Source organism: Stegostoma tigrinum, chromosome 1 (assembly GCF_030684315.1).
Source record: "Stegostoma tigrinum isolate sSteTig4 chromosome 1, sSteTig4.hap1, whole genome shotgun sequence".
Lineage (NCBI taxonomy): Eukaryota > Metazoa > Chordata > Chondrichthyes > Orectolobiformes > Stegostomatidae > Stegostoma > Stegostoma tigrinum.
In genome coordinates, this window is record NC_081354.1 from 100,053,622 (window position 1) to 100,069,585 (window position 15,964).

General features: G+C 43.2%; 1 protein-coding gene across 13 annotated transcripts in view; it reads left to right on the forward strand.

Annotated features, from left to right (window-relative positions):
• The first annotated feature begins 230 nt into the window (after window positions 1-230).
• Window positions 231-15,964, forward strand: part of LOC125451149 (LIM and calponin homology domains-containing protein 1-like) — a 375,919-nt gene continuing 360,185 nt past the window's right edge. For 8 of the 13 annotated variants that reach the window (XM_048527976.2, XM_048527941.2, XM_048527984.2 and 5 more), the window contains exon 1: window positions 232-593. In XM_048527976.2, coding sequence (XP_048383933.1) covers window positions 495-593 — 99 coding nt within the window. In that variant the 5' untranslated portion in view covers window positions 232-494. Of the gene's footprint in view, window positions 594-15,964 lie in introns of all 13 variants that reach the window. The other 5 variants (XM_048527931.2, XM_048527949.2, XM_059647388.1 and 2 more) reach the window with 4 other exon arrangements.

Sequence of the window (15,964 nt, forward strand, 5' to 3'; positions counted from 1 at the left end):
GAAAAAGGCACCAGAGATAGTGGGAACTGCAGATGCTGGAGAATCCAAGGTAACAAAGTGTGGGGTTGGATGAACACAGCAGGCCAAGCAGCATCTCAGGAGCACAAAAGCTGACGTTTCGGCTCTCTAATGAAAAAGGCACCAATTCACTGCTTGAGCAGTGGGCTGCTCCCTTTCCAATCTCACTGAGCAATCCTCTCTGATAACAGGAGCGGGATCCATGTACCGGGCTGCATCACTGACAGGACGGCTACTCGAGCTGTCTGGCCCGGATTTGTATCGGCTGCATTGGCCCTGTTTAGTTTTCGCACTGCTTCAGTGCACGGCTCACTACATCTGATCAGCACAAGAGGGGAGGCGCGGGGGTGGCAGTCAGACAAGAACAGAGGCTATCAGCCCTCCCTCTTTAAAACACACACACACGCTCAGTCGCTGTGAGAGAGCGGTGTGTGTCAGTGGGATCTGACCGAGTGTCTGAACACTGCAAGTTAAACATGGCCAGCCCCAGCTCCAAAGACACCGAATGGGGAGAAAGCCAGCAGCAAGACTCCGGACCCGGGCCAGCTTTCACCGAAGCTCAGCACTGGATCGAAGTAAGTGCACGGAGCTGCATTTCTTAAAAAAAACTCAACGTTGACTGCTCGATGCTGTGTTGTTCGAGATTACACTCGTGTGCCTGAAATGAAAACGTTTTTCTTACCAAGGCAGCTGCAAAAACCGAGTCAAAGTGGCGTTGTGTTTGTGTTTTTAATGTGTGTGTTTGGCAACTTTATTGAAGCTGCGATTTGAAGCGCAGTTTTATTTAGAATCTACCGGGCACCTTCTCTGCGGAGAAGGGGCGGACACTTCGGCTGTAATGGAGCCTTTTCCTGCTGTTACTGAGACAGGGACTCAGTGCCTGGCCGCCCCTTCAGTGACAAGTAGCAGTGTGTGTGTGCATGTGTGTGTGTGTGCATGTGTGTGTCTGTGCGTGCATGTGCGTGTGTATGCGCGTGTATGTGTGTGTGTGTGTGTGCGTGTGTGTGCATATGTGTGTGTCGGGGGGAGAGTTCGGATCCATGCGGCATTTTGATGATATTTGGATTGCTCCATTTCCAGCAGCCTCCAAACAGCCAATTTGTCAGGGACAGGTACTACAGCGAACAGCCCAGTGAGGACTCAGTCCCTGAGGAGGAGGGAGGGACCCCCATAGTCTGATGCTGCAGAACACTTCTTTATTTATAAAATATATTTTATGAATAAAAGAAACTTTGTGTATGTGCACACGCAGTTCTGTAGAGTACAGTAGGATGCTGCAGAACACGCGTTGGCGGTGGCACCAGTATTTGGGGGCTCCGGGCCAAGTCTGGCAGATACGCCGCAGAAGGAGGTGCTGCAAAGTGAGGGTGGGCAGAAGGAGTTCGGTGACTGAGCAGGCCGATCTCACTGAAGCCTGTTTGCTATTGAGAAGCCTGCCCAGGTTTCCATGATCCGCCCCCTCCCATGCGGACACCGGCGCAGCGCTGGGCTCCAGCCTTCAGAATTTTACAAGAATTCCGAAGTCAGATTGGACTAGAAACCCTCTTCCCCGCAGACGCTGCCAGCCCTGCTGGGTTTCTCCAACACTGGCTGTTGTTTTTTTGACTTATTAAGACGGGGTTGGTGCAGGGATCATGTCTAAAATATCACCTCCTAAAACAAACGTCTCACGTCCCTGCCAAAAGCTTGTGCTGGAACAATGACAAGATTTGTTTAAATCACATATTCCGACGGTGTCACATACTGACAGGAATATAATCTCACGAGGATTCGGAAGAAGCTGGAACGATCTGTAAAATAACTTCGAGCTGCTGCCAGCTCTCCCTTGGTGGCTCAACCTAATCGTGGTCTTTCCCCTTCGACATATCTGTCCACCCCAGCATGGAACAAAACTCACCAACTGGGGTCAGACCATTCAGGGAGAGATGTTAGGAAGCGCCTCGACACGCAGAGGTTGGGAGAAGTTTGGACCTCTTTTCCACTATGGGCAGGGAAGGGGAAAGCAATTGTTAATTTGAAATCTGAGGTTTTTTTGGGTTAAGAGAAGGTATTAAGGAAATGGGTCAAAGACAGGTACATGGAGTTAGGCTGCAGATCAGCTGGGTGATCTCAGTAAGCTTCAGGAAAGAGGGATCATATAGGAGGGATCAGAAAGTAGGACACAATATCTCATTTTGGGAATTTGGAGGACTGGAAATGGTAAATCTTTCTTCCTCAATTTGAAAAAGTTTAAAATTCAGTATTTGTGTGAAATGTTTAAGAAGAGAGTTTCCTCAGCTTACTGAGGGACAGTTATCAGTCATCTGAATAGGGCCTTAACAGGTTGTGATTATGATTGAAGCTTAACTAGTGTGAGTCATTTCAGCTCAACTCTCTTTAAGAAAGGACCTGCTCCTTTACTTTGCTTTTGGTTGCACTTCAGCCTTGTGCCATTATTTGGACACCTGGTACAGAGGGATGTGGGCAGATCGGAAGATCACCTTGTGAATTTGCCCCCGGGTTTGGTCAGGCTGGCTACAAACAGCTCCAGGTAGCGGGCAATAGAGGGGGTCATCTCTATTCACTGCCTACCCCTCTTCCATGGTTATGTTAATACCCAGTTGTCATAGGAGAGGGAGCTAACGACCTCACCATGTTTAGAGAGGGGGACACAGCAGGTGGTACAGCCAATATTTTTGTGGATTTCCAGAATGTCTTTGAAAGGATACTGCACGGAATGCTGCTCAATAAGATAAGGTAAACAAGATTTCCAAAATTTGATGCAAGGTACTGGCATGGAAAGTGGATTGGCTGACTAGCAGAAGATAGAGAAGAGGGATATAGGGGTCTTTTTCAGGATTGTAGGGGTTTCTTCAGGCGTTCTGCAGGGGTTAATGTTGCAACCATGACTATTCATGCTGTACTTTAATATTCTGGATGAAGGAACTGGGAGCATTGTTACTAAGCTTGAAAATGACTCAAAAATAGGTGGAGGACCAGGTAGTGTTGAGGCAGTGGGGAGACTGCAGAAAGACTTGGACAGGCTAGGAGAATCAGCAAAGAAGTGGCAAATGGAATATAATGTGGGAAAGTGTGAGGCTACACACTTTGGTAGAAAGGATAGAGGTGCAGACTATTTCTAAATGGGGAAAGGCTTTGGATTCCTGAAGCACAAAGAGACTTGGGAGACTTTCAAGGCTGTCAAGGTTAACATGCAGATTCAGTTTGTGGTTAGGAAGGAAAATACAATGTTAGCATTCATTTCAAGAGGGCCTCAGTACAAGACTAGAGATGTATTGCTGAGGCTATATAAAGCTCTGGTCAGACTACATTTGGAATATTGTGAGTAGTTATGGGCCCTGTTTCAAAGGAAGGATGTGCTGGCCTTGTGGGATGTCCAGAGGAAGTTTACAAGAATGATCCCAGGGATGAAGAGTTTATCTTCATGAGGTCTGTAGTCAGTGGAGTTTAGGATAAGGGGTGATCTGATTGAAACTTAACAGAATACTGAGAGGCCTGGAGCAAGTGCACATCGAGAAAATATTTTTACCACTAGGAGAGACAAGGACCCAAGGGCACAGCATCAGAGTGAATGGATGGCCCTTTAGAACTGAGATGAGGAAGATTTCTTCAATCAGAGGGTGGCTAATCTGTGAAACTCAGTGCTGCTGAAAGCTGTGGAGGACATGTTATTGAGTGTATTTAAGACAGAGATAGATAGGATCTTGATTAGTAAGGGGATCAAGGGTTACAGGGAGAAGGCAGGAGAATTGGTTTGAGAAATATATCAGCTGTGATTGAATGGCAGAGCAGACTTAATGGGCAGAATAGCCTAATTCTGCTCCTATATTTTATGGACCTATGGTCTTATAGAATGGTGGAACAGGCTCCAGAGTCTGAATGGCCTACTCCTGTTCCTATGTTCCTGTAAGGGACAGGCTTGTTGTAGCAATCAAGCTGCCCATATGATACCTGAATCAAGATTATAAAGCTTAAAGATCAAATTGGGCTTCTCCATCTGGTACCCACTGGAATTGTGCTGATAAATTTGGAGGCTGGTACCCTGGAACAATTCTCCAACATTTTTAGCTTCTTTAGCTTCAGGAAAAATCTCTCACATCCTTCACATTGATTCAGCCTGACTATCCTTACCACCTTTGCCAATCTTTGTCCAGTCCCGGCCGGAAGTTGGGGCTGAGTTCCTGATATCCCTCTCCCTATTCCAAGTAAGGGAAAGATTTTAGTAGAACCTCTCATGGTTTCACCTCCTTTTGAACACAGTTTAATGAAATAGCCAAAAGAAAAGGACATTCTTTTCTCAATGGTGCTGATGTTTGTTGAGAGCCCATTTGCTCAAGTGATACCCATTCATTGATTTTGATTGTCCTCAGTATGACTTTAATTCTCCAAATATTTGCATTTGCCTTTGCTAACTTGTGAAAATATGCTCTCTTTTACAAACAACAAAAACGATTTTGTCCTCAAAGTAATGATCCAGGAACGTGGCAAATGCATTTTTACACATCCAATTCCTTAATGTGCTGTAGCAATTGACCCGTTAGTTGGAATTAAACGCTGAAACTGGCCATATCACACATTTCTTTGGGCTGATTGACCCTTTCATTAAAGTTGGAAATTATGCTACTGTTAACTACTAACATTCTTCATAAGGTTTACCAAACAATGAAAGAAAAATTACCAAAATGCTTAGGAAACACAAATCTTTGTTTCTATTACTTACAAGTGAATGAGCCAATAAGTGTCACCTGAAGAGATCTATCATTACCAGCAGCTTGGAAAGAGGCAAGTTTAGTACTAGTTCTGACCAAAATAATACAGGTTTGGTTGCAGCAGTCAAAATAAAGAAAGGCTAATCTACTGGCTTCCAACAAGTCAACATTTTGTTGATTGGTTTAATGATACTGACAAACTTAAATCAGACGTAGAGTAATTTGCGAATTTAAGAATTTCCTACAGGTCTAATAATTCACAATTCTTTATAAAGAAAACAATAAACTCTCTCACTAATTCAGCTTGTTAAGGCAGTGACTTTAACTGAGGTTATAGACCAGAAGGGAGACAAAATGTGTTTCTGATCTAACTAATCCCTGGGCACCCACAAATGCAGTAATGTTGGCAGAACTGTTCCTGACCTCGGGTAACGACCCCTACTCTTATGGAGTAATGCCTGCTGGAAATGTATATGCACATGGTTAACATGTGAGGATCAAAATGAGGCTAGTCTGAGATGATAAAATAGGAATCACTACTTGACCTTACAGAAGCAATATTTCCCATTTAGTTAAGGTATCTGAGGACAAACAGCATTTGTAGATTGTTACTCAGCAAGTGATCAATGTCATCCTTGGAAGAGGAGACTGGCACTCAGCGGTTAGCAAACTGGGTTCAATTCCACTCTCAGGCAAATGTTTGTATGGAATTTGCACATTCTCCCCTAGTTTAGATACGTTTCGTCCGGGTGCTCCAGTTTCTCTCATGGTCCTAAGATGGTGGGGTGGGTCTGGGTGGGTTGCTCTTCCCATTGTCAGTGCAGACCCAATGGGCCAAATAGCCTGCTACCACACTGTAGGAGATTACTGTAAAAGACAGACTACGTCAGAACATGTGTGTGTATACATTTCAGACAACATTCCATGCATGTGCTGTTGGAAGGAAGCCTGACACAGAGTCACCTCCTATTGGAAGATCATAGGCACAGTCATGCTCCTAGTAAGTGAGATTTTACACTGTTGACATGCACTTGGGAAAACTACCCAAATTTTTAAAAATACTTTTGGTATTGAATATCCAGATATCAGCAGTTTTATAATGATACCATCATAGAAATGCATCATTCATGAGATTAAACATTTAGTGGAAATTAATCCTTCATATTAGTGCTATCTTAATGCAAGTCAGGGAATACTTGTTTCTGGGCTGGTGAGCTTCAAACATGCCAGCCTTACTACAATGGTAACACTATTATTTTTGTAGCAGAAGGTTATGGGATCAAGCTAAACTCCAATGACTTGTTCATGCTTGTTGTAAAAGTGAGGGAGCGCAAGAGAGTGGGAGAAGCTGCCTTTTGTTTGAAACCAGGCCCATCTGCCTCACAGATGATTGTTGTATTTTAGGCATTATTTTGAATAGAAAAGACTAGGGGTATGGGACCAATCGAATAGTTCTACCAAAGATCAGGCACAGTGAATCAAGTGGTCCCCTGTGCTCTATGAATCTATGATTTTCCTCAGTTGATGAATGTTGGTTGCGAGTGAAGGAAGTGACTCTTAAAAGATTTTTCTATTGGAGCAAGATCTAAGCTTTTCACCTGACAGTTTGCCAAAGCATCTCTTCCTCCCTTTTTGTTAGATAATACCACGGGGAATACCAGCTTCCTGAAAGAAAGACAAACTTGCATTAATATAGAACTTTGCAAAAGTGCCGAATGTCCAAAAGTAATTTGACTGAATTTGTTTGAATCAATAGCAGGGGGTGCAGTTCTTGATCATGGGCAGATGCTGTGTCAGAGCCTGTTCCCACCATGGACAACAAAGTATGAGGTCTTGGGTCGTCATAGGGAGCTCCTAATGCAGGCGTAATGCTGCTGCCTCCAGACACAGTGATTGGCAAACATTTGGAAACATAACAGTTTCATTAATTTTTAAAAGTGACAGCCCTTCCCCACCTCCCATGCACCAATCGCTGTTCTCTCTGTTCCCCTCACTGTTCTCCCTGTTTCCCTTGCTGTATCTCTACTACCTTCTCAGTTGCTACACTACCCTCGCTGTTCCCCTGACATCTTACCACTCCCTGCAGTTCTGCCCAAAGTCCTCTGGCTCAGCTCCAGAGTGAACGGAGTAGAATGGTCAGGAAAAGTGTCAGAGTAAATGGGGAGAACGGGGAGTGCAGTGACAGGGGGACTAGAAAAGGCAACTGAGAAAGTGGTGAGAGACGAGGAATGCAGCATCGTGGGACCATTTTAATTTAATTCAAAGGGCAGGTGGAGTGTCAGTTTAAAGATGGGACTTCTGACAATGTGACACTCCCTCAGTGCAACACTGGAATGTCAGCCCACATTTTTGAGCTGTAGTCCCTAGAGTGAAACCTACACTCCAGTCGGCTGACTCAAAGGTCAGACTGCTGTCGGCTGGGCTGGGGCTGGTGTTGTGCATCGCACTGACAAAGATGTGCACGTGCTCAGCTGCAAGCAGCCCTTATTGAACTAAGTTTATTATCTTCTCCCCAAAGTGAGAACTGCAGAGGGTCTGCATTTAGTACAAACACGTGCCTGCATTCTTTATTTACTTACTGGTTAGCAAAATGAAACCTGTAGGTGGCTGAAAGCACATCCTTTGCTTTGCGCTAACATGGATGGGGATAATAACTAAGTCAAACAACCAAATACCTTATTCCACATTTTTGATGTGCCTGGTTATGGTTTATTCCCTATAATTAAATTCCTCTTAAGCAGCTGCTGGATCTTCTTACCTGAGTGGTGTGGGGCCCACTGGATAAATGGCTTGAGACATGGTCTACAATAAACTGCATCAAAACATCTGGACTACATACACCATGGGACAAAAAACAGCATTTTCTTTGCACTAAAATGACAATTTCACAAATTAACAATATTTTGATTTATTTAGGAAGAATGATAAGCATGGAATGCCTACATTTCTGCAATTTATTACAGGCAGTGATGGACTTTTACAGGATGTTCTGCTTTTGCCAAGAGAATATAGAAATAACATCTGTATCATTCAAAGATACATATGTTGTTTAGCACTGGAGAGATTCCTTAATTTCTCTTGCCAACTCCCATAAATTAGTTTCAAATGTATTCTTACAGGAGTGAAACTGCTGCAGCTTTTCAACGAACAAGCCCTAGTTTTTATAGGGCCAGTGAGAGGTGCAGAGTAGCATTCAGAGTAGCAGGTTTGCAAATGGTGCTACTGGATAAAATATGAAACCACTTAAACGCAGCTTGCTGACAATGGTGGGTTATAGTAACTGAGTAAGAAAATGCTTCTCTTTGTTCCAGAAATGTGTATCTCTGGTCATTTTACAAAGCATATTAATGAGGCATTAATAATGAAATGACATAAATTTCATTTACTGGAAAGATGGACTCAAACAGTAAGGTGAATAAAAGGTCCAAAAGGTTCTCATGGAGCAATAATGCTTGGATGGGTTGATTTTTTTTTCTCTCCTGTGTGGGATGTGGGCATTGTCGCTGGCCGGCCCACATTTATTACCTGTCCCTAGTTGCCTTTGAGAAGGTTGTGGTGAGCTCTCTTCATGAACCGCTGCAGTCCACCTGCTGTGCATTGACTCACAATGCGCTTAGGGAGGGAATTCCAAGATTTTGACCTAGCAACAGTGAAGGAACAGTGATATACTTCCAAGTTAGGATGGTGAGTTGTTTGGAGGGGAACCTGCAGATTGAAGTGTTTCCATGTATCTGCTTCCCCTGTCCTTCTGAATGGAAGAAAGCATGCTGTCCAGATGCGTAATGTCTTGGTACAGAACCTGCTCTGCCCAGGACCATAAGAAACTACAGAAGGTCGTGTGTACGGCCCAGACCTTCATGGAAGCCATCCATGGACTCCATTCACACGGCTCATTGGTAGAAAGGCGGCCAGCATTATCAAAGACCCATCCCACCCCAGTAGTACTCTCCTACCACCTCTTCTGTCAGGCAGAAGATACAGAAGCTTGAACACATGCACCAGCAGGTTCAAGAACTGCATCTTTCCTGTCATAATTAGACTGCTGATTAGACCTGGGGGGCACGGTGGCTCAGTGGTTAGCACTGCTGTCTTGCAGCACCACGAACCCGGGTTTGATTCCACCCTTGGGTGATTGTCTGTGTGGGGTTTGCACATTCTCCCTGTGTTTATGTGGGTTTCCTCCCACAGTCCAAAGGTGTGCAGGCTAGGTGGATTGGCCATGTTAAATTGCCTGTTGTATTTAGGAATGTGTATTTAGGGGATAGTTCTGGGTGGGATGCTCTGAGGGTTGGTGTGGACTTGCTGAGCCAAAGGGCCTGTTTCCACACTGCAGGGATTCTATGACCTCTCTAACTTCAAATAATGCTGAACTTGTTAAAGAGGATCTTGTCCAGTGCACAATGTAAACTGTATGCCTTGCTCTGTCCAACACTTTTTTCACCCTATGATCTGTACGTCCTTGCTTACTATGATCTGCCTGTACTGCTCACAAACAAAGCTTTTCACTGTTCTTAAGTACACGTGATGATAAACCAATCAATCAATCCATCAATCATCAGTCAATAAAGTGGTCATGGATTTGGAAGGTGCTATCTGAGGATCTTTGGTGAATTTCTACAGTGCATATTGTAGACAGTACACACTGCAGCTACTGAGCATCAGTGGTGGAGGGAGTGATGTTATTGGATGTAATGCCAATCTAGTGTACTGCTTTGGCCTGGATGGTGTCAAGCTGCTTGAGTCTTTTTGGATCTGCACCCATCCAAGCAAGTGGGGAGTATTCCGTCACACTCCTGACTTGTGCCTTGTAGATGGTGGACAGGCTTTCGGAGTCAGAAGATGAATTATTCACTGCAGCAATCCGAGCCTCTGATCTGCTGTTGTAGCCACTGTGTTTATGTGGTGAGTCCAGTTGAGTTTCCAGTCAATGATCATCTCCAGGATGTTGATAGTGGGGAATTCAGTGATGGTAACACTGTTGAATGTCAAGGGGTATTAGTTAGATTGTCTCTCATTGGAGATGGTCATAGCCCAGCATTTGTATGGCATGAATGTTACTTGACACTTGTCAGCCCAAGCTTGGATATTGTCCAGATCTTTTTGCATTTGAACATGAATTGCTTCAGTATCTGAGGAGTTGCGAAAGGTGCTGAGCATTGTGCAGTCATCGGCAAACACCCTTCCTTCTGACCTTATGATGAATGAAAGGTCATTGATGAAGCAGCTGAAGATGGGTTGACCTGGGACAGTACCCTGAGGAACTATGTTGTAGGGAGAGATGGACTGTGCCAGTGGATAGAGCTGATGTGATCATATTTGCCTTTGAGTATTTCCTTTTGCGTCTTAGGTTCAGTCGAATTATGTGACTGTGTAAAATTTACAGTAAGAAGTCACTTTCCACGGGATCCTTGTAAATATGCAAATCCAGCTAATGAATAATAAGCCCAAATTGTTGTTGATCTCCTGAAAAATTGCAAACAGGAGATTAACACCAAATTTGGCTGACCAATTTGATTCAAGTGGGGAGACAGAGGTGAAGGGAATTATGGAGTGGGAAAGAATAAAAAGTGAGTGGATAGGAGGAGGGATGATATTAGGAGAGGTGGAGAGGAGGCGAAGGAGAAGAGGAGAGGAGAGGAATGTGAAGAATGAAGAAATGGCAAACAAGAAGGATTAGGAATTAAAGCAAAGGCATGAATATTACTGTGCAGCCAGAAGCTATCACCGGGGAGAGGATTTCTTAATCTTTTCAGCATGTTTAGATTTCATCTGTGGTTGATGGGTAGCCATCAATCTTCCTTCAAGCAGGGACTGCATCAAGACCAATTTTGCACCACAGTTGTTTGTTTTGTATCTTCACTCAGATTCTATCTTTGTGGATAAAAGCAAAATGCGACAGATGCTGGAGGTCTGAAAAAAAATACAGAAAGTAATAGAGAATCTCAGCAGATCTGACAATATCAGTGAAAAGAGAGAGTTAACGTTTTGTGCCTGATGACTCTTCTTTTGGAACTTGCCTTGTGGATTTGTGAAAATGTTGGAAAGATTAACACAGTAATGATCAAACATCATGAACACTCCTTCTATGGTCAAAAAGTACTAGAATGTGACTTGAACGCAGAGCATCTGAATAAGAGAAAGGGACACTGCGTACTGAGTCACAGGACCATCTTCCTTCTCAGTGGAAAAGGCATTAATCTTGGAGTCAATTTTATGGCTGTTTATTCTTGGAATTTACCCTGTCTGAGTTTGATGTTCATTAATGGGAGGGGCAAAAGCAGTGTATACAGGTCTAACACATAAAGTACTGGAAGTGTTCATCAGGTCTATGAAGAGATAAGTGAAGTTCACATTTCGGAATTGTTACAAGTCAGGGATGTAATGTTTAACTCACCCCATGCTCCAAAGTAAGGACAAAAGGAAGGTCCAATTATGTTTGGAAGACAGGTGAAATAGAATCGTAGAAAAGTTTGTCTTACAGAGCTAAAGAGACTTGTGATTGGTCTAGAAAAGCAAAAAATACTGAAATGTGTGCCTAAGTCGGTTTGTGGTATCAGAAAGTGAAAATAAGAATACAAACAAAATGGAGGGACAGAATTTATGTCTAAAGTTGTTGCATTCATTGTTCAGTCCAGAAGACTGTAAAGTCATTAATCAAAACATGAGGCATTGTTCCTCAAGCTTTTACATTCAAATTCACAGGAACATTGCAGCAGACCAAGGACAGAGATGTCAGTGTGAGAGCAAGGGGGAAAATTAACAAGACAAAATATTAGCATTAAATGTGTTTCCAAGTCCATTTAGCTTGCTATCATGGAGATTTGGTACCCATTAGTTGTAATCACCATTACTTTGCTGCTATATGGCTGGCACATGATCTATAACACTGAATCTTGCTGTGTCTGTCTTCAGAGTGTTGAAATTTTGCTGTGAGTCTGGCTAAAGGGATGCTGGTCGCATACACCCATTATTTATGGGAAAGTGGTAGGTGTACAGTGGAATTCAACAAGGTAGCTTCTTGGGCTGGGGGAAAATGACTCTTAATCGCCTGGCCCACAATCAGTGTCGGAGAAGCTTTTCTAAACGAGTAGTATGTACTGGAGAGAGAGAGATAATGGGAACTGCAGATGCTGGAGAATTCCAAGATAATAAAATGTGAGGCTGGATGAACACAGCAGGCCAAGCAGCATCTCAGGAGCACAAAAGCTGACGTTTCAGGCCTAGACCCTTCATCAGAGAGGGGGATGGGGAGAGGGAGCTGGAATAAATAGGGACAGAGGGGGAGGCGGACCGAAGATGGAGAGTAAAGAAGATAGGTGGAGAGAGTGTAGGTGGGGAGGTAGGGAGGGGATAGGTCAGTCCAGGGAAGACGGACAGGTCAAGGAGGTGGGATGAGGTTAGTAGGTAGCTGGGGGTGCGGCTTGGTGTGGGAGGAAGGGATGGGTGAGAGGAAGAACAGGTTAGGGAGGCAGAGACAGGTTGTACTGGTTTTGGGATGCAGTGGGTGGGGGGGAAGAGCTGGGCTGGTTGTGTGGTGCAGTGGGGGGAGGGGACGAACTAGGCTGGTTTAGGGATGCAGTAGGGGAAGGGGAGATTTTGAAACTGGTGAAGTCCACATTGATACCATATGGCTGCAGGGTTCCCAGGCGGAATATGAGTTGCTGTTCCTGCAACCTTTGGGTGGCATCATTGTGGCAGTGCAGGAGGCCCATGATGGACATGTCATCTAGAGAATGGGAGGGGGAGTGGAAATGGTTTGCGACTGGGAGGTGCAGTTGTTTGTTGCGAACTGAGCGGAGGTGTTCTGCAAAGCGGTCCCCAAGCCTCCGCTTGGTTTCCCCAATGTAGAGTAAGCCGCACCGGGTACAGTGGATGCAGTATACCACATTGGCAGATGTGCAGGTGAACATCTGTTTAATATGGAAAGTCATCTTGGGGCCTGGGATAGGGGTGAGGGAGGAGATGTGGGGACAAGTGTAGCATTTCCTACGGTTGCAGGGGAAGGTGCCGGGTGTGGTGGGGTTGGAGGGCAGTGTGGAGCAAACAAGGGAGTCACGGAGAGAGTGGTATCTCCGGAAAGCAGACAGGGTTGGGGATGGAAAAATGTCTTGGGTGGTGGGGTCGGATTGTAAATGGCGGAAGTGTCGGAGGATGATGCGTTGTATCCGGAGGTTGGTGGGGTGGTGTGTGAGAATGAGGGGGATCCTCTTAGGGCGGTTGTGGCGGGGGCGGGGTGTGAGGGATGTGTTGCGGGAAATACGGGAGACGCGGTCAAGGGCGTTCTCGATCACTGTGGGGGGAAAGTTGCGGTCCTTAAAGAACTTGGACATCTGGGATGTGCGGGAGTGGAATGTCTTATCGTGGGAGCAGATGCGGTGGAGGCGGAGGAATTGGGAATAGGGGATGGAATTTTTGCAGGAGGGTGGGTGGGAGGAGGTGTATTCTAGGTAGCTGTGGGAGTCGGTGGGCTAGACCTCTTGTAACTAGGAAGTGTAGGTGGCCAATGAGAAAAATGTAGCCCACAGCTCATTGAAAATACAAACCAAGAGCTCACCTCCTGAGGTGGGGTGATGGGGAGTTTGTTGATGTTCTTTCTTTTGTCCCACCTCCTTTAAAACTTTATGTGAGTGAGTTTAATTCAGGGCAAGTTTGGGTTTGAAGTTCAAAAATTGTCACAAGCACACACGCCCATTTCAAATTATACCCCACATTTCTAAGGCACTCTTTGAGAAAACTTGTGTCTCTTGTGTGGAGTTTGCACATTCTCCCTGTGTCTGCATGGGTTTCCTCCGGGTGCTCTGGTTTCCTCCCCCAGACCAAAGATGGGCAGAGTAGGTGGATTCGCCATGCCAAATTGCCTGTAGTGTTCAGGGATGTGTAGGTTAGGTGAGTTGTAGGTGAATGGGTCTGGGTGGGATGCTCTGTGGGTCAGTGTGGACTTGTTGGGCCGAAGGGCTTGTTTCCACACCATAGGGGTTCTATGGTTCTCTGGTTCTAAGGCCTTGAATCAAAATATTAACAATGAGCTTCCAAGTTGGCTTTCAAAGAAGTGGGTTCCTTCAGAACTCAGGTCAGTGGGATGTAATGTCAGGATAGTTAATCATAGAAACTGACCTCCCACAGTATGTCCTACAGGTAAAATAGTGAAACATTCTCTTCCTTTTCCAAACTGTAAATTCAATGTAAATTCTGTCTTTACCAATTTGATTGAATGGCATTGAGTACAGTAATTTTGCGGTTAAAATTCAGAAGGACAGAAATTTCAACACATTGTATTTAAAACCTCAACTTCAGTATTGAACCAATTAAGCATTTTTATTGCCTAATCAAGTCTTTCCCTAGGCCTTTGTGAAATGTGAAATTGATCATTTAACATCACTTTGTCTTTCATGTCATCGTGCACTAGAAACTGTGCAGTCACTGATCAGGTTAGTGTCTATCTTTGTATGTTGGAAGATAATTTAGGGATGCTAGGTGTTAGTGATGTTACTAAGTGGTAAACAGGGAACCCTACATATGTACTAGGCAAGTTTATGAGCTTAAAAAATTAATTTCATTGCTTTATTCCACTTTTGAACTGAATTGTACGCTCTAACTTTGATGGGTGATCAAATCTGGATGAAATTCCTTTTAACTTCTCATTAAGATTTTCTATTAATTGTTTTCATAGTACTGTGCTTTTATTAGTGAATCATTGCTAACTATGTACCCTTGAAGTTTGAGCTGCTTAGAAATTTATAAGTGGTAAACAATTTTAGCAAAGGTGCACCTGAATTTCCTGAGGCTGGAATCACATGTATTTCTTATCCAGTATCTTATCCTGAATGATTGTGAATTGTTGTATGAGAAGAGGATTTTCTGCTACTTTTTGTAAAGGAGCTGTTATATTCCAAGAGACTGCAAAGATAAATTAACACCTTGTGGATTTATTGCAGTTGACCCTGTTGTGTGGTATCCTCTATACATACTCAAAGTATTATGTGGTTTTATTCTGTATGTATTATATTAACTTATGTACCATTTTATGATGAACATGACTTGTAAATTAATCCAGAGCAGTGATATAGCCTGTATCAATTGGCATATGCTCTAGCATTTTCCATTGTTTGATGTCGTAGAAGGTTAGGACATCTTGCATATTTTATATTATACAATTTACGAGATTAGGATTAACTGTTAGATCTGTACTATGAAACTAGATTTTCAGATTTGCTTCCTAAGAGGTTTAGTCTGTTTGTGGAAAATGCTTATCCAGCTGCTGGCACATGAAAAACAATTTAGTTCATTGGCCCACAGTTTCAAGAAAGTTTATAATTTTTGAAATGTTTGTTCTATTGCCTAAGTCATTTATTTCTGATTATACAGCCAACCATGAAAACAGTTTGTATTTGTTGAATAACTAATAGCTCCAGAAATGAATTTCAGTAAAATTATTAAATCTGAGTCCCTCCTGTACTGCATCAAAGCCAAAATTATTTCAACTTGAAGACTGTAGTGTTTCTTTACAGAATACATAATTGATTGTGTGGTTCAGTTTTGTAATTGCTTTAATTTTTAGCGGACAATTGCAATTTTGCTTAAATTATATTAATGTTATTTTATTTGAAGTGCAGGATGTGGTTCAACTGGTGACACTGTTGTGTTGTCACTTTACCAGCTGTGTCTTTGCTAACAAAATGTCATTAAACATTTATTAAAAGATCCCAAGAGAAAACATTGTCAAAATACTTCAGGATGGCAACAGATGCTGCGGGAGCAGCATGAGCTATTGCAGCCACCAACAGAGTGGCTGTGAAACTTTTCAAAATAGGTTGCTCTCAATGGCAAGAATAGTCAAAATCACTGAAGCAGCCTTTAGGAAATGCATAAAATAAAAAGACTCAAGGTTACAATTAAAGCTGTGCATTCAAACATGAAGTAGCCAATTAATTGAGGAAAATTTTAAAAAGCAAGTGATATTGGTTCCAAATTTCTCTCTTAACGAGAAAAGGTAGACTAATGCCTTTCTTTTTAACTAGTTACATGCCATGGAAATTTGGAATATGACATTTTAAAATAATGGAAGTCTCTTTAGTATGGATTTAGCTATAATTACATTATCATTTCTCATTAACAAAAATATCAGCTCCAAAGAAATCCTTGAGTTTGAATCAGTAATAACAATAAATTACATTTATATAATGTCTTCAATGTAGTGAAACTGCACAGCAGTGATGTCAAACAAAATTGACATTGAG